This window comes from Geotrypetes seraphini, chromosome 16 (genome assembly GCF_902459505.1).
Source record: "Geotrypetes seraphini chromosome 16, aGeoSer1.1, whole genome shotgun sequence".
Classification (NCBI taxonomy): domain Eukaryota; kingdom Metazoa; phylum Chordata; class Amphibia; order Gymnophiona; family Dermophiidae; genus Geotrypetes; species Geotrypetes seraphini.
Genome location: NC_047099.1, coordinates 6,584,556 through 6,607,606, shown reverse-complemented (window position 1 = coordinate 6,607,606; position 23,051 = coordinate 6,584,556). Strand labels below are relative to the sequence as shown.

General features: G+C 42.2%; 1 protein-coding gene across 1 annotated transcript; it reads left to right on the top strand.

The window, feature by feature from the left end:
• The first annotated feature begins 1,480 nt into the window (after window positions 1-1,480).
• Window positions 1,481-22,541, top strand: REM2 (RRAD and GEM like GTPase 2). The gene is made up of 4 exons (XM_033925155.1): window positions 1,481-1,835; window positions 6,267-6,340; window positions 11,669-11,876; window positions 22,114-22,541. Exons 1-4 carry the CDS (start codon window positions 1,481-1,483, stop codon window positions 22,413-22,415), a joined length of 939 nt encoding a protein of 312 aa, XP_033781046.1. The 3' UTR covers window positions 22,416-22,541.
• The last annotated feature ends 510 nt before the right edge of the window (window positions 22,542-23,051 follow it).

The following is a 23,051-nucleotide window of genomic DNA, read 5'->3' as shown; positions in this document are numbered from 1 at the left end:
TTTGGAAATCCCCTCAAGCACCCAGACGTCCTCTAAAAAGAGGGCATGTCCAGGTAACCCAAAGTAAGGCCATTCTTATGTTCTGAGCAGATGGGGACATGTTCCTGACTTCAAGTCAAGCCTTTTCCTTAATCCCATTGATATTAATCTCTGCATGACCTGAGTCTTCAGCAAATCTTCTGGGCCTTGAAAGGGAGCTAATCCCACCTAACATCAGAGAGTGGTAGAGAGCTGGAACACTCTTCCGGAGTCTGTCATAGGGGAAAACATCCTCCAGGGATTCAAGACATAGTTAGACAAGTTCCTGCTGAACAAGAACATACGCAGGTAAGTCTAGTTTCAGTTAGGGCGCTGGTCTTTGACCAGAGGGCCGCCGCGTGAGCGGACGGCTGGGCACGATGGACCACCGGTCTGACCCAGCAGCGGCAATTCTTATGTTCATAGTAGTTGGGGGAGGGGGGATTATCACCTGTATAGGTTATCATAAAAGGAACTTATTGGATGAATAGCATCAATGGAAATTAAGCTCTTAAAGCAGTGTCTCTCCAACTCTGTGCCCCGAATAGATTCCAGAATTGTACTTTATTTTTGAAAATTCCCTTCATAATAGATGACACGCACGTCGCTAATGTTATGAGCGTCTGCGTGCGTAAGGATGCAAGCGCCCAGACGTGATTGGTCCTTGAAAACTAATGGCAAGCCATTTTCTTTTTATCCAGTAGTTATCCTAACTTGAGCAACAAAGCAATCGAGGCTTTGCTAATGTTTGAATCTTCCTATCTTTGCAAACTTGGACTTTCAGCTTTGACAGAAATTTTACAAAAAGAGAACGACTGCAGATGGTGGATGATGAAATTTGTGTTTGCTTGTCGGCTATCGAGCCGTGCTTTGGGTTAATTTGCCCTCACAAACAAGCTCATCCATCGCATTGATTAGCAATTCTATTCTGTCTACTTTAGTTTCACGGTTGTTACAATTACCCAAACATAGCTTAAAGAACTTGATAAATAAATAACGCTCAAATTAAATTTTTTTTGTTGGTTTTGCAATTTTATAATTTCAATTATACACTGGGTTTTACTAAACCGCAGAATAGCGTATTACAGGCTGGCAAGGTAAATGCTCTGATGCTCAGAGGAATTGAATGAGCTTCAGTGCATTTACCTCACCGATCTGCGTTAAGAAGCTCTTCTGCGGTTTGGTAAATGTGCCGCAGAAAACATTTGCTCCGTTTAGTGTGCCAGAGCTAAAAATGTTTGAGAGACACTGTCTTAAAGAATAAGAAAGGTGAGATCTAAAAATTTCCATCGTGTCATATCAGTCTTCTCCTCATTTGATAGTTCTTTGGGAGCTGAAATTATGTGTTTCCAGTCACTTAAGAACACACTACATTACTGCATAGTGGCAATGGCATGCAAAGCTCAGGATGTATTTTATCTAATCATTTTTTCTTGTTCTTTATAGTTATTCCAGGCTCGGTATGACTCTGAACAAGAAAGAAAAGGTGGGGGGATTACCTCAAGTGCACCGAGGAAGCCTCCCCCTCTCTGCAGACTCCCACCGGCGTGGCAGCATGCCTGTCCCTTACAAGCACCAGCTGTTACGGGGCCAGGCAGTGGATGAGCTGGAGTGGCCCCCGAGAGCCCACGGAGCAGGGAGCATCCACTCGGGCTCCTCCGACTCCGTCGTCTCTTCCGAGAGCGGCCCAGGAGGAATTGGGGATCTCGGCGTTATCAAGGTGATGCTGCTCGGGGAGAGCGGAGTAGGCAAGACGGCACTGGCGCAGATCTTTGGAGGGCTGGAGGACAACTTACCGCATGTGCTGGGAGATTCAGGTACTGCTGAAGATTAATTAGAGCCCACCCTAAATATATGATTTTGTCACTTGTTATACTTGACTCAAACTCAATAACATTTCAAATATTCCATATAATGTATGACGACTTCAGTTTTTATACTTATATCACACATATATTCGTTAAATTTTCTTCAGGATCTCAGTGACACCACCCCTATATGTATTTTTCCTTTAGATATATCAAACTTTCATCTAATGTGCAATGCTTTAGATAATGATTTTTAAGAAATAGTGTTAACTTGTCTTTTAAAGTCCTTGTCTACGGTCTGCGGAGATTTAATCCAACATGTTTCGCTGAATAGCTTTTTCAAGGATTCTCCCAGAGCTGTCATAAGCCATCTAAGCTCGCATTTTGTTTCCCGACACAAAGACACAGGCAAGTTACACATATGGGCTTGGAGAGAGGTCTAATGTCACTTTATGTCTAATACCCAACTCTTACACCAGGGGTGTCCAACCTGCGGCCCCGGTCGAGGGCGATGCAGTGTTTTCCTCTGCTGCCCCCTGGTGGTTACCGTCTTGCCGGCTCCCTCCTCTGTCTTGCTGCAGCATTTGCGCGGCCCCAAAAACACTTTTTGGCCAATGTGGCCCAGGGAAGCCAAGAGGTCGGACACCCCTGAGAATCATTCTTTAGCTTGTTTTCTTAATGGCCCAGTCCCTGAAGCATGAAACCAGCAGGAGACAGTCTTTCTGACATTCCAATTTGTTTGATTTATTTTTAACGTAATTTTGATTGAAAATAGCAACAGAAACTATACAACCAGTGAATCATAATTCTAAACTTTACGCTTGTATACCGCCCAACCATAAGTTCCAGGCGATTAACAATGAAGAAGGACTGTACAATCAGTGAAGAAAACATATGAACAGTTAAAAGAATAATCATGATACAAACTTATCAAACAAATGGGTTTTCAATAGCTTTCTAAAGACATGATGTGATCGTGTTTGAGAAATCCAAGAACTTAGCCAGAAATTCATTTTTCCTAACTGGAAAGTGAAAGTCTTACCTAAAAATCTTTTATAGCGGCAAGCTTTTACAGATGGGAACATAAACATACAGACGTTGTGAGTATTTTTATTCGACTTATGTAATTTCAATTGGGAGGATAGGTATCCTGGAGCCAGACCAAAAAGAGCTTTAAAGCAGGTGCAGCCAAATTTAAAGATCAGGGCAATACAACCAAGTCAAGGCTCCATGATGTTTATGCCCGCCTGGATTATTTGCTGATCCAAACTGTTTTATTTATAACATTTCTAGATCATTTTCCGGGGAAAATCATCTCTTTGTCACACAGATTCCTGTGTGAAAATTTTTCTTTCAATTTGAGCCTATAGGTGCTGTTTCTCTGTGAATTCCCAGCTTGGGTCTGCTTTAATTATTGGTTGAAAATTCTACACACACACACACCCTTTTATTCCTGAGCTACTGCAGAGGGACAACGGACTATAAAGCAAAGGATGTGTTCTTTATGAATAAAAGGGACTTTGACTGACAACAGTTCTTAAACCACTTGTGAAACGCATTCCAATCTTTCTCTGCCATTCCCACTTTGTAAATGTCAAGTGGCTGAAGCTAGTTCCTGTTGATCTTTGGGATGCTGAACTTATACTAGATCAGGGGTGCACAAACATAGTCCTTGAGGGCCGCAACCCAGTTGGGTTTTCAGGATTTCAGCAATGAATGTGCATGACAATGACACAGGCACACATTTTCTCCATCCCCGTCCCTGTGAGCTTTGCTCCTGTCCCTGCCCCATTCCCGCAAGCTCATGACAGACATGGCACGACATAGGGTGGGGATGCTGAACCTAAGGTGAGAGGAGTTAGGCGTTGAAAGCCCTCTCAACTGGGCAGGGATTCGGACAGCTTAGTCCAAGCATACGGCGCAGCAAGGCAAGGAACGGAGTCTGGAGTTGGCAGTTGAAGAGAAGGGCACAGATAGGAGGGACTTAGCAGCTGAGCGGAGCTCATAAATAGAGGCAAAAATGATGTTTCTGATTGGACTTCTGAACTAAAGACATTTTCATTTAAAACGTGGGCGAGGAGGAGGCACGACCTGCCATGGCACTGTGGATACTGTGTGACGGGATGACTTCCCTGTGAGGAAAGGCTAAAGCAGCTAGGGCTCTTCAGCTTGGAGAAAATATGATAGAGGATGGCTATGAATCACTTTTTCACTCTTTCCAAAAATACTAGGACTAGGGGGCATGCGATGAAGCTATTTGCGCGCAAGACAAATGCACGCAGATCTTTATAGCATGCAAGACAAATGCGTTAGTGCCTCCTTCATCCCTCCCCTCCTGGTCTTTCTCTTTTGCTGTGGGTTTTTCACCTGTTCTCTCCGCTAATACAACTAACCAGGCCACCTACTAGAGGTACGTATCATATTCAGTAAGTTCTGTTCTTTACTTTATTCTTCAGTTTACCACCCGTAATCATTTATTTGCTTGTTTCTTTCCCCTGCAGGATACCTGCAGTGGGGCTATGACGCTGACTCATCCCATTGTCTTTACATACCTTTGTCTTGAATAATGAGATCTTTCTTAGGGAATTTGATTGAATAAAGGTTGAAATGTGTTGAAGCTGGTCATTACGTTTGCACGATAATAGCTACGTGACAGAATCGATATTGCAAAGTGCTCATGGTGTTCATTTGGTGATTTTATTTCTGAGGTGAAAGTAAATTACCATGGCAATTGAAAGGAAGGAGGCAGTAGCTGTATAAAAATGTATTTCTTTCTGGTTAACTGTCATTAAAGAAAGTATAATGGTAGACAGGTCACGACCAATGAACACAAGGTGCGGTAGGCGGTTAACGCACGGAATACCGCGCATTCAACCGCCTGCCGCGCTAGTCGCTAACGCCTCCATTGACCAGGCGTTAGTTTTTTGGCTTGCTGCGGGGGTTGTCCGACGCGCTAACCCCTGTAGCGCACCTTGATAAAAGGAGCTTATAGAATGGACAGAACAGGTCTCCAGGACAAAGATAAATCCCAGGTAACAAATGAAATATTAAAATGACTAAACTTGAGGTAAACTTTGAATCATAACATTGAAATACAAGTAGACTGCTATCTTCTGCAATAGAAAAGAGCATTACATATAAAAAAAAATATATGAATGGGGAACACATACCACTCTCCACTGCGAGGTCTTTGAACTGACGTTCCTTTACGTCGTACGTTTTCGTCGTCCATGTGATTGTGTTGCTGCACTTATGTGGATTTGACTTGCCACTGAAGCTTCAAGCCTCGAACACTTTAAAATCATTAAGTGTTCAAGGCTTGAGTGGTTAAGGCAGAGCGTGCAGAAATGGGACAGAGACAGACCTCGTGGGGACGAGACCAGGATATTGAGATCCCATAGGGATGGGGCCCAATGTATATAGCACCGTACAGAGATGTAGGATAGATAATTTTAAGACCATAAGAAGTTGCCTCCACTGGGTCAGACCAGAGGTCCATCGCGCCCAGCGATCCGCTCCCGCGGCGGCCCATCAGGCCTATGACCTGTGAAGTGGTTCCTGACTATTTCTATAACCTACCTCTACTTCTATCTGTACCCCTCAATCCCCTTATCCTTTAGGAACCTATCTAAACCTTCCTTGAACCCCTGTAGCGTGCTCTGGCCTATCACAACCTCCGGAAGCACGTTCCATGTGTCCACCACCCTTTGGGTAAAAAAGAACTTCCTAGCGTTTGTTCTAAACCTGTCCCCTTTCAATTTCTCCGAGTGCCCCCTTGTACTTGTGGCTCCCCACAGTCTGAAGAATCTGTCCCCGTCTACCTTCTCTATGCCCTTCAGGATTTTGAAGGTTTCTATCATGTCTCCTCTAAGTCTCCGCTTTTCCAGGGAGAATAGCCCCAGTATTTCCAACCTGTCAGCGTATGAAAAGTGTTCCATACCTTTTATCAGTTTTGTCGCTCTTCTCTGGACTCCCTCAAGTACCGCCATGTCCTTTTTGAGGTACAGCGACCAGTATTGGAAACAGTACTCCAGATGTGGGCGCACCATTGCACGATACACATTTCTGCAAGTAAAACTGTTTTTACCTGTAAATAGAATTTTCTAGAACTTCCTGCATGAAGTGTGTATAACGTTACGTATGTACAGCCTCTACAGACAGAACTTTACTTGAGAATGCACATTTCCAGGGCGATAGTCTAAATGCATGAAAATTAGCAGAATGTACTTTGCACATGGCAAAAAGCAGGTGTGAATGTATGCATGGGAAAGCACATTGTTTCAAAAATTTGCCAAAGCCTGCAGAAGGAAAAGTGGGTGCACAGTTTTTATGCATCTGCATAGTTATAGAATTACTCGACAAAGGACGGTTCCAGCCCCCCTGGAGCTGACCGTGTAGTCAACTGCATCTCTTATTTGTCTTGCCTTCCCTTCTTTCCAGAGGAAGCATATGAGAAGAAGATTCTTGTAGATGGTGAGGAGGCAGCGCTTGTAGTGTACGACGTTTGGGAACAGGTATGTGGAAAAAAACCTGATTGTCTAAGATCTAAGCACCGGCAGAAAAAAAAAAACACCTCAGTATTGTCAGTAAATAACCCTGCAACCCCACACCCTCTTTTACTTTCTAAATAGCCACAGTTCAATTTTGCACGCCATCCAGTATTTAGAAAGCTGTCAAATTTCCTCCTTCTCCAATTTGGTAGCTTTCTATGGTACCACCCCCCCACCCCCCAATTTGGTGTAGCATTTCTCTCCCCTCCCCATCTTCCACGGGATCCAATTCTTCTCTACCTTTCTCCCTTACCCCTCCCTCCCTTCCTCCCCAGTTGGGTATAGCATTTCTATCCCCTCCCACTACAGGATCCAATTCTCTACCTTTTTCTCTTCCCCTCCCCCCCCAATTGAGTATAGCATTTCTTTCCCCTCCCCATCTTCCGCCACGGGATCCAATTCTTCTCTACCTTTCTCCCTTACCCCTCCCTCCCTTCCTCCCCTTTGGGTATAGAATTTCTATCCCCTCCCACTACAGGATCCAATTCTCTACCTTTCTCTCTTCCCCTCCCTCCATTGGGTGTAGCATTTCTCCCCCCCTCCCCCCGGGATCCAATTCTTCTCTACCTTTCTCCTTTACCCCTCCCTCCCTTCCTCCCCAGTTGGGTATAGCATTTCTATCCCCTCCCACTACAGGATCCAATTCTCTACCTTTCTCTCTTCCCCTCCCCCCATTGGGTGTAGCATTTCTCCCCTCCTCCACCCCGGGATCCAATTCTTCTCTACCTTTCTCCCTTACCCCTCCCTCCCTTCCTCCCCAGGCTATTTAAGCCACCTGTGTGCAGCTCTACTAGGCTTTCCTATACCAGGTGATGATGCTCTGGAGACAGGTATGCACTTTTTTATTCTGATATTTGTGGGAGTATGAGGGGATCAGTGATCACTTGGGAACTGTGTGGAGGCCTTTATGTTGACTCTGCATTGATTATCTGGTCACTTTGGATACCTTCTGAGCACTTATACCTGTTTGTACATTGTCTAACTCACAATGTATAAGTTCCGACCAGGATGCTAGAAAAACATTCGATTATCCCTGGAAGACGACTAAGTCTAGGTCAGCCCACATCCCGCCCTAATCACTCCTCCAGATACGCCCCTTTCAGCCTCTGGGCACACAGCAGCATTCAGAGGTATAAAGAGTCCCTCAACACATCCAGAAAGTCGGTTTGATTATTGGCACGTGGACAACCTGGGCGGGTTTTTGACGTGTTTAAGTTCTGATTAAGAGCCCCACTGCCTTCAGTGGCCCCGGAAGCTTTCCCTCTGCTTCAGCATGTTTATTTGAAAGGAAGCTCTGCAATGAGAGGGCATAGAATGAAGTTAAGAGGTGATAGGCTCCGGAGTAATCTAAGGAAATACTTTTTTACAGAAAGGGTGGTAGATGCGTGGAACAGTCTCCCAGAAGAGGTGTTGGAGACAGAGATTGTGTCTGAATTCAAAAGGGCCTGGGATAGGCACGTGGGATCTCTTAGAGCAGGGGTGTCAAAGTCCCTCCTCGAGGGCCACAATCCAGTTGGGTTTTTAGGTTTTCTCCACTCAATATGCATGAGATCTATTAGCATACAATGAAAGCAGTGCATGCAAATAGATCTCATGCATATTCATTGGGGAAATCCTGAAAACCCGACTGGATTGCGGCCCTCTTGGAGGGACTTTGACACCTGTGTCTTAGAGAGATGAAGAGATAATGGTTACTGCAGATGGGCAGACTGGATGGGCCTTTATCTGCCATCATGTTTCTATGAGCAGCTGTAGATAGTCTGGGATGGAGAGGACGAGAAATACTTGAGAAAAATCGATACACTCAGAGACCAGAATATTAGAAATCAGAGCACAGACTTGCAAACACAAAATGACAGAATTTGATGCTGAAAGAGGAGACCAAATGCTTGGGCAGACTGTAGCATCCTAGCAGCCATCTGCCGTCATTCCTTGGCATGAGGCTAGCCTGTTGCTCGTGTTTCAGGACATTGTGTTGTTTCTCTCTCTGAGGACAGCCAGCCAGGAATAGCTAGAAATGGAGTTTACGTAGCCTATAAACCATCCTTTGCTAAACATTTTGAAAATTAATTATTTGTAATTTGCTGCTGTTTTTTTTTTTTTAATACTCCTTTTTCCTAATTACTGTTAACCGAGTTGAGCTTCCTTTGGTTGATGATCTGGTATATAAAGCTAATTTTAGTTTAGTTTAGTCAAAGAACTAAAGGACTGGGGGGGACCTTGGCATAGGGTTACCATATTATCAGAAGCAAAAACCCAGACACATGACCTCGCACCAGCCCCGCCTCCACAGAGCCTCGTTTCTTCTTCCATGACCAGCTCCAGCCATGCCGAGCATGGGCGGATGAATATGATGTCATCCACGCATGCTTGGCTTTCCAAAACCCAGCCAAACTACCAGGTCATGCAAAGTCCATCCAGACAGTCCTCTAAAAAGAGGACATGTCTGGGTTTTTCCAGACATCTGATGACCCTACCTTGGCATATCCAAAATTTCACCTAAAGTTATAGAATGAGGTCTGAGGCCTTGGGTGTTCATTTAAGTCAGAGAATCAGAGGGATGGGATGGATCTCAGCATATCCAAGAGATAACCTAGAATCACAGAATGAGGATTGATATGGGCCTCAGGAGTTCATCTAAGAGTGAGAGAATCAGAGGGATGGGAGGCATTTCAGTGTAAATAGTAGGTCAGCTAGAATCATAGACTGAAGTCTGATATAGGCCTCAGGAGTTCATCTAGAGCCAGAAAACCATTAGGAAGGGTGGGATTGTAGCATATCCAGTAGGTAACTAGAATCATTGAAAAAGGTCTCAGGAATTCAGCTAGATTCAGAGAATGATAAGACTGGGATGACCTTTCACTGGGATAAGGCAGGAGAATGCTAGGTAGGTCTCAATAACTGGCTTCTAAGTTTTTTGGACACACACCTAGTCAAAGCCTACATTAAATCTCTAATGAGAGAGCTTCCACAACCTCTTAGGGTAACTTGTTGCAACCCTTGGTTATCCTTAACTGTCAAGCCTTCTCTAATGTCTAACCTAAATCTCCCATTGTGATTTTGTCTGCAGAAATTGCACTGGGAGGTTATCAACACGCTGTAACCTTGACTATCAAGTTTTCATCATGCCGTTACCTTTGCCAATATTCTAAAGTCTGTAAATATAGTCTGTTCTCATTACCCACACGTTCGTCATACATGAATTTGAATATCTGTGGTTGCATCAGTTGAAACCAATATTCCTCAATTTATGCCGCTGTGGTCGCTTATTTGTAGACCGATGCTCACAAAAGCAGCCCTACCATCAGGCCTCCCCCCCCCCTTGATCCAGCAATTTCCCCCCCCCCTTCTGTGCGCCCCTCCCTCCCTCTTCCCCCCACCCCTAAGAATTACAACCCACCCGCCCTCCTGGACACAGCTGCAGGACCCCCAGGCCTACATACTTCTATGGTGGGTTGTTGGGGCAGGAGCAATTCTCACATGTTCCTGCCCCCGATGACCCACCCCCTTCCTGGACCCAGCGGTAGGTCCTACCTTGCTTCCATAGTGGTCTAGCAATTCTCACTCACACCTGTCCATGCTCTCTCTGCTGAAAATGGCTGCTGAGACTTCTATTGTTTACTTCCACAGTTTTGAGGCACTGCTGGAACCTAACCTTTATTTGCCCGTAGACCCAGCGTATCATTATTCACAATTTCACAGTTTGTGAACATTTTCACGTACCATGAATAATGAGAACGAAGCGTACACATGAAGGAAAGAGTTTCAGAACAGGCAGTCATGATAGGGGGATGACATAAACAAAATTTCTTCTTATGGAGCAGTAACAATATCAGAATTTGAAAAAAGGTGAGAGAACCAAACATGAACGACCTTCAACAACATTGTACCACTGCAACAGGGGAGCAGAAATGGGTCGGGGGTCTATATCTACCAATAATTTATAAGTTCCACACTAAAAGGTCAATATTCAACTCACAGCAATGAGCACCTTATAAGCTGCTTCTAGACATGAGTGACTTAAACCCCCCGTCTTGAATGCCAGGACATTGAATATCTGAATACGTCTGTTGACCCCCCAAATTAACCTGGCAGTGACCAATATTCAGATCGGTACTCAGTTAACTTGGTGAATACGGTTAGGACAGTTGAAAACTTAATTGTTTCTTAGCGTTTTCCTGTGTTGTTTTTTCTTTTTTATGAGAGCTGTTCTGCAATTGTGTTTATATGTGGTGTTTAACCTGTTATGATTGTAAGTTTTATAAACCATATCGTTAATACACAGTATATAATTTTTTAATAAATTTATATGCTTACTTAGCTGGTTACAGGACAGAAGCTTGCCACTAAAAAGTTAAGTTGTTGCTCTGTCCTAACTCTGCCCCTATCTGCTTAGGGTTTGGTTGCTTAGTGGATAACAGTTTAGTAATTCTGAATATTGTCTGCGCACTGGCTCAGCGGGGATTAAATTGGTGTAATGGATGTGCATGGCCCAGTTAAACCCTTTTGAATGTTGAATCATATAGACAGGAGGAGCTGCTAAAAAGTTCTTGGACCAACCAACAAAGTTCAGGAAGGTGTGGCTCACTGGTAGACCTCTGCATCCAGAGGTCATGAGATCACATTCCAGTAGTGCTCCTTGTGACCCTGGGCAAGTCACTTAATCTTCCAGTGTCTACCACTTTGTATACAAGTCCCCAATCCCTTTCCCTTTCATCAAGCCCAGTATCCTGTTTCCAACAATGGCCAACCCGGGTCCCAAGTACCTGTCAGAAACCCAAAGAGCAGCAACATTTCAGAGCTGAGATTGTGATGTCATAATGCCTCATTCCACCAATGCCTAAGAGCCAACCTCAGCAGTGATGTCACAATGGCTTGATTGTCCTATACTCAGCTCACATAAGAATTGCCATACTAAGACAGACTGAAGGTACAGCTGTTGCCTCTGCAACCAGAGATCATGAGATCAAATCCCAGTGTTGCACCTTGTGACCCTGGGAAAGTCACTTAATCATCCAGTGTCCACCACTTTGCATGTCAAAACCACAAAAAGGTGGTATACAAGGACCCTTTCCCTCAGTCCAGCAATCTTCCACTTTTTTTTTTATCATTCTGTATTTTTCCAACATCACAAAAAATGTGGAAAATCACTGGCCTAAGTGTATAGCTCTCAATGAAGGCTGCCCCAACTTTGTTGGTTGGACTGAGAACTTTACAGCAGCCCCTCGCAGGTACTTACCTGGATAATCCATGCATGGTGTGGTTGAGCTGTTGTTTTTGATTTCACTCAAGACAGATTCCTGTAGCTGGATGCAGGAGAACTGTCTACAGATGGGGAACGTGTACCTCATTATCTTCTCAGTGACAGACCGCAGGAGCTTCAGTAAAGTCACCGAGTTGCTCCTCCAACTCCGCACTTCACGGCCCAATGAGGACCTTCCCATCATTCTCGTAGGCAACAAGAGTGATCTAGTGCGTTCACGAGAGATTTCATTGGAAGGTAAGGCTCATAGATACTTATCTTAGTGAAATCACTTGTGTTAAAGGAGCCACACTATTCACTGTACGTAGAACAATAAGAGCCAACTTTCCCACAATGATTCAGGACCCAAACACAGTACTGGAACTTGCTCACCACTCACTGGTACCCTCGCAGTGGTATAGTGAGGGTAGGAGGAATCCGGAGCAGTGGCACCCCCCTCGCCCTCCCCTTCCTGTACCCCCCAAGCCACACTTATGCCCTCCCTTCCCCCCCGTACCTTGTTAAATCTTTACCAGCACGAACAGCTTAACTAGCCTGCTGCTCGCACCAGCATTGGCTTTCCCTCTGATGTCACTTCCTGGCCCCGTGACCCACATGTAATTTCAGAAGAAAGCCAGGCCAGTGCAAACAGCAGGCCTGGGGGGCTAGGGAGGGCAGAAAGGTGCCAGCACTCCCACCAAGATGGCACCTGGGGTCACTAAAAGAATATCAGTTCCTTTTTGTAAAAGATCCTAAAATCCCATTTATTTATTTCACACCAAAATTCATAAGTCCTTAAGTCGGCCTCTTGGGTTACCTATTGTGGTGAGTCAATGATTTTTATTCCAAACCCTGTCACAATTTTTAGATTTTCATCTTCAAGAATTAGTTCAGCAGATTCCATCATTTATACAAGATTCAACACATTTAATAAAATTATTGAATGAAATCACAGCTGTGACGCAAAATCTTTATATACAAATATCCCGCAACGGCAGGTGGTTGAATTGATCAGATCAATAATTTTCCAGCTACAGATATCAGAACAGCTAAAAGTTTTCTTGGGCAATATATGTGATCTGATTATTGGAAGTAATTATTTTATGTTTAAAGATCATTGCAATGTTAGGAAATTCTTCTTCACGGAGACGGTGGTAGATGTCTGGAATACCCTCCCAAGGGAAGTGATGGAGAGGAAAACAGTGATAGAATTAAAAAAAGAGTGGGATAAAATAGAGGATCTCTAATTAGAAAACAAAAGATGTAAATTAAAGAGTTAAGGCCAGTATTGGACAAACCTGCATCGTCTGTGTCCCATATATTGTGATTCAGTGTAGGATGGACTGGGGAGGGCATCAATGGGAACTCCACCAATATGGAACATGAGGATGTTACTGGTCAGACTTTATGGTAAATATCCTGCAAATAACAGGATGATTAGATAGGCTAACGTGAGCTTGGACGGCAATTTCAGCATTTGGAACCTAGGACAATACTATACTTTACAGGCTACGGCCCAGAAATATCAAAGAAGAGACAAGTTAATCTAGTCATGTATTTTTTAATGGGTTTAACTTATGGGCAGACTGGATGGACCGTCATTTACTATGGTACTATGTTATCTGGCCGAAACCCAAAGAGTAGCAACATTTCAGAGCTGAGATTGTGATGTCATAATGCCTCCTTCCACCAATGCCCAAGAGCCAACCTCAGCAGTGATGTCAGAATGGCTTGATTAGACGGCAACTTCAGCATTTGGAACCTAGGATAATACCAGACTTTACAGTCTACGGTCCAGAAACAAGTCAATCTAATCATATATTTTTTAATTGGTATAACTTATGGGCGTTCAGGTCTTTATTTGCCATCATCATTTACTATTTACAGATCAAGGGAGTCACTATTGGGGTGACTGTAGCACCCTTGATAGCGTGCCTTTATATGGCAAGATTTGAGCAACAGTATATTCAGGGATCATGCTTTAGTAAATATATAGTGGCTTGGAAGCGCTTTATTGATGTGCTCTTGATTTGGTCTAGTGACCAAGAAGAATTAGATCAATTTTTGGTTTATTTGGAGCAGTGTAATGGAAATATATCCTTCCAATCAACTATTTCATGTTTATCTATAAATTTTTTGGATATTTTAATCATTATTAATAATGGTCAGTTTACAATTGCGATGTATAGGAAGGAAACTGATTGCATTACAGTACTGCATTATGCGAGTTATCATCTAAGTATGTGAGATAATATCTTATCTAATCTTTGATTTTATATACCGATTCATCCCAACAGGAGGGCTCAACTTGGTTAACAGAATATTAATAAATTATACAAGAGATTAGAACAAAAACTATGGGGTCCTTTTATCAAGGCGCGGTAGGGGTTTAATGCGCGGAATACCGCACGTTAAACCACCTGCCGCGCTCGTCGCTAATGCCTCCATTGACCAGGCATTAGTTTTTTTGCTTGCTGCAGGGGTTAGCACGTGATGAAATGTCCGACACGCTAACCCCGCTAGCGCGGCTTGATAAAAGGACCGCTATAGCTTTTAGGCCAAAATTTTATATTTTATGGTTGATTATATGAAAAAGAAAAATCATTAGTAAATTTCTGGAATAAATAGATGTCTTCAATGCTTTACGAAAAGTGGGTAGATGAGAGAGAACTCTAATTATAGAAGGTAGGTCATTCCAAACTTTTATGACTAAAAAAGAAAATGATCGACAAAAATTGACCATCGTTTTTATTCTTTAAGAGTGGGAAAGCCAAGTTTATATTTCTGAGAGCTCCTAGAATTAGAGATTTCTTGTGAATTAAATGAAAGAGACCAAAGGAGAAAAAAAATACCAGATAGGATTTTGAAAATTTCAGTTGCACACTTACCCCCTCTTCTTCTTTTTTTTTTTATTATTTATTTATGCTTTTAAAAGTTGAAAAATCAATACTTGAAAGGAAATATAACAATCCAAATACAGGAAACAAATACCAATTATAAAATAATAACACGCAAGTGACTATGACTAAAGTCCACATTTTGGGGAGAGAAAGAATCAATCACTTCCAAGGGTAGTTGGATTCCAGGCAATAAAACTAAATTAAATCAAATTGCAGAGTGCAGTTGGAATCAATTAACTAATGGCCTGGTTGGCTGATTGCATGGAAGTCTCTGGAATTCTTATAGTGACTTTACCTTCAAGGAAAAATTGCAGTTGATCAGGTTCATAAAAAATATATCTGTTACCCTAAGTAATACAACATTTACAGGGAAAACGTAATTGAAAGGTTGCCCCTAAACTCAACACAGACTGACGACAAGCCAGAAACTTCTTACATCTGGCTTGCGTCCACTTCGATACATCAGGAAAAATAGAAATTTTGAATCCATGAAATTCCACTTTTTCAGTCCTATAAAATAAAAGAAGAATTGCTTCTTTATCTTGAAGAAAGACAAAAGTTACCAATAAAGTGGGCTCTAATCACAATTTCCTCTTGAGACGACTCTAGCATACCAGTGAGATCCAATTCTCCTGGAAATGCATTCCCTTTTTCTCCTTTGGTAAATTTAGGTAATATATCTTTTGTAATGGTGGCATATTATTTTCCGGAAATTTCAGAACCGTGTTTAAAAAGGAATGAAATAAATCCATAGGAGACTGCAATTTGGAGACTGGAAAGTTTAAAAGTCTCAAGTTCAAATTCCTATTTGCATTCTCCAAATTTTCAATTTTCCTAGCAAGTAAAGCCTTGTCCTTAAGTTGTAAATTAGTAGAAGTCTTCACATCTGCCACAGATTTCTCCAATTTGTCCATTCTAAGAGACTGTTGTTGGAATTTCTCTTAAAAAGTTTTAAACTGAGTATTAGTATTTTGTACAGACACAACAAACTGGGAGCATACCTTATGCAAAATCTCCAAAGCGCTTCAGATCGCCTCCATGTCTATCACCGCTGGTTTAATCAGTGGAGCAGAGATGGATATTCCGGGCTGCTCCACCAAGGGTTCCATCTCCTTGTTTCTTGCTACACACTGATATTTAGGTCCTCTGAATTCCAATGCCGACTGTGAAAGAGTAAGCAAGCTATGGTTCCCATCCGGGGTCAGGGGTGAAACCTGCAATGCCACCGGAGACATCAGTTCTGGTGCTTCCTGTGCAGCTGAGGGCGTCCCCGACATCGTCCCAAGACACGGAGGAACTCCAGGGCCGAAAGGGCTAAGCGAAACTTCACTTTCCAAGACCGAGGTCTGCCCTCCTCGGTCAGCAGAAACACCCGCTCCAACTGGAACAGCATAAGCTGTTATTGCCGCCTGCCGTGTCAAAAAGTGGAAGAGGCAGGGAGCACACTCCTCTGCTTACCCCTGCGCTTCGGCATAGTAAGGCAATTCTTTCTGGGGGGAAAAAAAGTAATAATTGCCAACCGAAGCAGGAGCCACTTGATATAACCATTATAGCCGCCCTACTCGACCACCTGCACTCACTCTTCAGCCAGGGCACTAGTGCCCTGATCGTACAAATTGACCTGAGCAGTGCTTTCGACCTTGTTGACCACTCCATCCTCCTAGACTGCCTTGCCTATATCGGTATCTCTGGCCAGGTCCTCAATTGGTTCCACGAGTTCCTAAAAAAATAGATCATACAGGGTATTCAAGAATGACTCTCTCTCATACAGCTGGGATAATGCCTGTGGTGTTCCGCAAGGCTCCCCTCTCTCCCCCACCCTGTTTAACATCTACCTCGCCTCCCTGGGAAATCTCCTGCAAAGCCTCAAGCTCAAATTCTTCATCTACGCAGATGACATTACAATAGTCATCTCAGTAACCAGTTTCACACCAGAGTTGCTCACCTCTCTTTCAAGCTCACTCACTCAGATAGAACTCTGGATGCTATCCTGACAAAACCAAATTCTTCCTAGCTACCCCCAATGACAAAATCAAAGACACCAAAATCCAAGTGAAAGGAACAGCTTTCCCCCTCGAACAATCCTTAAAAGTACTGGGAGTCACCCTAGACAAACATCTATCCCTTGATAAACATACTGATATTACAGTCAGGAAATTCATCTCGGTGCTTTGGAAACTACGCACCATAAAAAAATACTTTGACGACACCTCATTCCGCCTTCTAGTACAATCCTTCATTCTCAACATCCTTGACTACTGCAATATCATTTACTTGGGCTCCATGAAGAAAACCATCAGAAGACTGAAACTGATCCAGAACACCGCCTTATATTTGGCTTGAACAAATGGGAACACATCACTCCTTTCTACCACAAACTACACTGGCTATCTTTTGAATCTAGAATCCTATTCAAGTTTGCGTGCTTTTGCTACAAAATTTTATTTGGTCTATCTCCGAGCTACCTCATCCCTCATTTCAACCTGAACTACAACAAAAAGAACTTTTGCAGAATCAATCTATTCGCCTTCCCCTCCCCAAAACTATGTCACCTCAAAAGGTTCTTTGACAAAACCTTCGCCTTCCAGGCGGCCAAACAGAACCCATGGCTAGTCCAAATTATGCTCGAGGCCCCCACCTACCTCGATTTCAGAAAACTTCTCAAAACTCATTTATTCCACGGACAAAATCCCTAATCCTCCCTTCTCCCACTTCTCTCACCCCTCCCACCAACAATCTAAACTCTCCCTTTGCTCCTTCTTATTGTCCTATCACTACCTAACTCCAATGACTTGTACAACCCCTTCATGCTTACCTCAACGACTTCGTTGCTTGTAAATCTGATTAATTGTAATTCTTGTAAATCTGTTTAATTGATGTGAACCGCCTAGAACTCCCTGGGTATGGCGGTATACAAAAATAAAGTTATTATTATTATTATTGATAACACTGCTCACTCCAACGCCATCTTGATTATTTCTCCTGCCCTTACCCCCTCTTCTATGAAACTGTGATAGCAGTTTTTAGCGCGGTGAGCCACACTGAATGGCCCGCACTGCTCCCGTTACAAATTGCTAATGCAATTTAATAGAAGAGGGGGTTAAATTGGATCCTCCAGTAGACAGGAAGCCAGTGAAGGGATCTCAGTAAAGGTGTGACATGGTCATATTTATGTTTACCGTATATCAATTTAGCCGCCATATTTTGGATAAGTTGTAGCCTCCTCAGATTCCATTTATTTAAACAAGCATAAAGCGAGTTGCCATAGTCCAACTGAGATAAAATAATGGCTTGAACCAGAACTGCAAAATGTTGCTGAAAAAAAAAAAAAAAGATAATGTACTCTTCTAATCATCTTTAAACTGAAAAAGCATTTTTTTTTTGTAACATTATTAATTTGAGCAGTTTTTGAGATTACGGCGTTTATGTGAAGAGCAATGCGATTTGGAATTATGAAAGAAAAGTTTAAGCAAAGAGGTTATCCTGATAGAGTTACACGATGTGCATTTAAACGAGCTCTGAACTCTAATCGTGATTGGTTATTGGAGCGTTCTAAGCGTCACAGTGAGGATGGGAATTTGACTTGGGTGTTGCCTCATTCTTTCCAGGCTCAGCGGATTAGGCAAGCTATCCAGAAGCATTGGTATATTTTGAATCTCCAAATTTACTAGATGGTACATGGCTTGCTTTCACACGTGGTAGAAATTTGCATGAATTGTTATCCCCCGATTGGGTTAAGATATTTAATACTGAGATCCAATTGGGGTATTTTCAGTGTTCCAATTGTGTATATTGCAAATATTGCTGGGAGACAACTGAAGTTAACCCCAAAAAGGGTAGGATATTTGTGTTAAATATGCACACTACATGCAACACTGCTCAAGCAATATATGGTGTAATATGTCCATGTGGCAAGTGGTAAAATCAAACATCGGATAGCTCATATGTATGTATATAGAAAGTGAAAATGATCCAAGATGGTCATGAGTGGCTGAACGCTGAAAGGTAGCTCTGGAGCGCTTGCTATAATTTTGATAATTTACCTGTGTTTTTGAATCTCAGTTTTGACTGCGACTTGTCTTGATGCCAAAGAGAAGGGGGAGAAGTGTCGCAGGAGCCTCGCGGCGCCCAGAGAATCCCCCTTTGATGACAATCGAGCAACTCCTGAGTCGCTTTCAGCGGGAGTCTGTTGCATCAGGGAGTCGCCCGCTAGACCCAACGGCACAGAGTGATGCCATTATGGAAGTCTCATGGCTGGATGTCACACTGAGCCCCGAAGCTAGAGACACTCCCCCACAGCCACAGCATACTAGCTCACCACGGGAATTAGGCACGTCCGAAGAGGCAGTGCCTGCGGACCAGGAGGCTCTTTCATCTAGGAGATTGGAAACGGATATCCTGAAGGACTTTTTGAGTCTTTAAGAGGGATATTGTAGCTGGAACATCGTAGGGGAAGGAGGAACGACAAGACCAATAAGCAGGAAATGTGGGAGGTGAGGCTTTGTTAACAAAACATGCTAGTTCTTTTATAGTTGAAAAGCCCGCTGAAATCACTATGGAGTATCTTTGGGACTTTGTTATCAAATTAGGAAACTCCTCGAGTCCGCAAATTAAAAAGGTGGAAAAGAAGTTAAATAACAGGAGCAAGAATTAAAAATGGTAAATCGGGAATTGACCTCAGTAAAATCTAAGATGGAAAAAAATGAAGTACAGGAAATTATGGTCAAGGATTGTGTTAACCTAAAGAGAAAGCTAGAGATGATTGAAAATGGCTATTGAGCCAATAATTTGAGGTTCTTAAATTTTCTGAGGGTTTTCTCCATATTGCCAAGGGAAATGTTATAAAAATATTTCCTAGAAATCTTAACTGTCTCTGAAGAACTAATTCCAGCTTTTACTCAAGCATATTATTTTCCTGCTAGAGTATCGGATTAACAATTAGCGGAGCAAGAGCAACAGGAACCTCAATTAGATGTTACCACTTTGTTGGAAACGTCAATAAAAGATCTGACAAAACCAGCAACTCTGTTGGTAACTGTTGCTGGACAAAAACTGGATAATGAAATTGTGCTCCAAAAACAGGAGCAAAGAGTTTCTAGGCCAGAAGGTACAGATTTTCCCTGATGTTACTAAAGAGACTCAAAAGCAAAGACGACAGTTCCTATTATTAAAGTCTGGTGTAATTTCAGTAGGGTATTGTGAAATATGGTTCTAATAAGTCTGTTTTCTTCGACCCTGCCCACCTAACTAATTTCATAGCCTTGAAACGTCTTGAGAAAGAAGGAACAACAGGATTTCAATGTCTGACGTAGTCACTTTATTTTTCTTTCAGACTAATTTCTTAATTGGTTAACTATCACTCGGTGAAAGTCTTGAATCTAAGATGTGGACTGGAGATTGCTAAATCGATGTATGGGGAATATAATATTGTCTTTTCGGTTTATTGTATAAAACTTTTTTCTTTATTTAAGCAATATTTCTGGACAAGATGTTTTATGCTTGTTAATATTATGTAAAATTGATAAATAATTAAAAAAGAAAGTGAAAACAAAATAGCAAATTAACAATATCTAGGTTAATGATCATTAATGCTATCATAAAATACAGCAAAGAGAACAGTATGGATGTACACCTTAGACAGATCATTTTGACTGAACAGGCGCATGGCTGTAAGAAGCCAATGGCTCAGAATCAGAGTGGAATTGTCCCAATCAGAATGCAAGTGTCCATCAACTCATCTGACTGTCATTAGATGAATTTATGAGACTTTGGATGAATAAAGGCATTTGAATTCTCAGATGAGTTGAAGGACACTTTATTAGTGCGCACCATTCTGATTGGGACAATTCCACTCCGATTCTGTGTATTTGGTTTTGTTTCCCCTGTTTTATTCAGAATCCAATGGCTTCCATATTTTAGCAATTTTTTCTAAAGCAACACACTCATAGCGGTTATACAGACAGTGTTCCACCAAGTTATGCATTCCACCACTGAAGAATCCTTCCAATGTTGTAAGATAATTTTAATAGCCAAGTTGAGCAAAATTCTCAATATTTGAGTGATTATAATAATAATAATAATAACAGTTTATATACCGCAGGACCGTGAAGTGCTATGCGGTTTACACAAGATTAAAAGAAGGTACAAATTGATTGAACTTAAAAGAGGTGAAAGAAAGTGGTTAATAGGACAAGAGAACCGTTATTGAGGGGAAAGAGATGTACGGGTCAAATGTCTAGATATTTCAGGAACAGATATGTTTTTAGGCGCTTCCTGAATTCCTCATAAGTAGTGGGCGAGAGCAATTGTTCTAGATCTTTACCCCACAATGCTGCCTGATGTGAGAGAAGGTGTTGATGGTATTTTTTCAGTTTACATCCTCTAACTGGGGGGGAAACAAAGGTCGAATGTGAACTTCTCTTGTGTCTGTTGGCTGCTGAAGGCCAAAATGACCCATTACTATGATATTTAAGGTAAGTGATTCCTTAATATTCAGCAGGGTACAAATAGTGTCCCAAACATGTAACCAATATTTGCGTATATGATCACAGTGGTATAATGAGTGAATTAGAGTTATATTGTTTTGATCTTTACATATGTATGACTTCTTTAAAAAACACTAATAAAAATTATTGAAGTGGGAAAAAAAAAACAGCGAATAGCTCAACATTTGAGGAATTTAAGGCTTAAAAAATTAGATGCTCCATTGGTTGGGCACTGGATGGAACATCAGCATGATATTGATGAGTTAAGATTTGTGGTTTTGATGAGTATGCAATTGCGACATGATGGAGATATATCAGAAGTGTTGTTAAGGAAAGAACAGAGGCTGACTTACCAATGGGGTACGATTGAGCCAATAGGGCCTTAATAGGGAGGTGGAATGGAATTTATCATGAAGAATTGGTTGAGTAATGATCAGGTCAATAAGGATTTCAGGTGTTGTATTTAGTGATGGGAGATTTAATTAGGAGGGTATAGGGGAGGGTTCATTCATTTGCTTCCTGGTTCTGGTGACAGAACTTGTAAACATATGATGAAGGCTGTGTAGCAACGCTGTAAGGCTGTCAACAAGTTTTGAGCATTTATAATAAGGTATTTTAGATATATGCATTAAAATTTGAATTGGGTTTTCAATGTGTGTTTAAAAATTAATTGTGGTAATAATATATTATTTTGATGATGTGGAAACCCCACTTTTTCCAGCTTCAGCTCCTAAAGACGTGTTGTTGTTTTTTTTTTGGGGGGGTTAGCAAAACACAGCTTTGAGTTGGGTTAAGTTGCATATTTATCTTGGAAGTTTAAAGATTTAAATTTTGAGTTTTGCAGATAATGGTCCACTGAACACGAGCATGTTATTTCCAGTTCAATAATGTGATTTTTGGACTGTTAATTCCAATTGGTTTTACAATTAGATATATTTGGGGTAGTTGTTGAAAGGACAATGAATTATGATACCATGAACTTTTGGTACTAGTTGTGGGGTTGTCCATTATTTATATCCTATATATGAATGTTTAAATAAGAATGTATATCTGGTGATCTATTTGATGCATGTTTAGAATAAATTATATGGTCTTCATTTTGTTTTCCAGAGGGTAGAGGTGTGGCTGTCATGCTGAACTGCAAATACGTGGAGACTTCTGCAGCATTGCACCATAACACGCGAGAGCTCTTCGAAGGTGTGGTGCGGCAGATTCGGCTGCGTCGGTCTCGACGAGACAGGCAGGACAGCAGCGAACAGGGTAGGAAGTGGGGAGAGGGGCCCTCAGGTCGTGACAGACGGCGCGAAAGCATCACCAAGAGAGCCCGACGCTTCCTGCATGGCCTGGTGGCCAAGAACAGCAAATTCTTCAAGCAGCGTTCCAAGTCCTGCCACGACTTATCTGTGTTATAAAGGCCAGACTGGGGAGGGAAAGAGGGGGTTTGCAGAGGGCCAAGTGGGCTGGCCCTGCAAAAGATCCAGTAAAGGATGTGCATGGATCCCAGAGACAGCAGGCAAAAAGAACAGAGGCACGCTGTCGTCCTTCCCCCCCCCCCAAAAAAAAAAAAAAAATAATAAGATTTGATGATAAAACATTAATCTAATCTAATCTAATCTAAATCTTGGGTTTATATACCGCATCATCTCCGCAGATGGAGCTCGACACGGTTTACATGGTTAGGGAAGGAACGGAACTCCAGTGGAATTATATAAGTATGAGAGAAGAGAGGTTGGTGTGAGAGTGTCAGGAGCGGGACGGGGTTACGTTCTGGAGAAGAGCCAGGTCTTCAGATGCTTACGGAATGGTAGAAGGGGGCTCAAATTGCGGAGAGGGTCTCCTGCAGGAATAGGGACAGGGGGTAGAGGGCAACATCCTCTGTACCTCCCTTGAGTGTATGAGAAGAGAGAAATCCATAACAGGGGATGAACAAATCGATATTCCATTTCTTTCTCCATTAATTTTGACCTACATCTTCTCTCTTTCCTCTGCAAGGGAAAATGAATGATCATTGTCCAACAAGAGAATAATGCATGACAATTCTTTGCTTT

Excerpts from the sequence above, each read along its gene's own strand:
- REM2 (XM_033925155.1), top strand. The coding sequence starts at position 1,481 with ATGACTCTGAACAAGAAAGAAAAGGTGGGGGGATTACCTCAAGTGCAC. Across the intron at positions 6,341-11,668 it reads TGTACGACGTTTGGGAACAG|ACAGATTCCTGTAGCTGGAT; the intron begins GTATGTGGAAAA and ends ATTTCACTCAAG. Across the intron at positions 11,877-22,113 it reads ACGAGAGATTTCATTGGAAG|AGGGTAGAGGTGTGGCTGTC; the intron begins GTAAGGCTCATA and ends TTTGTTTTCCAG.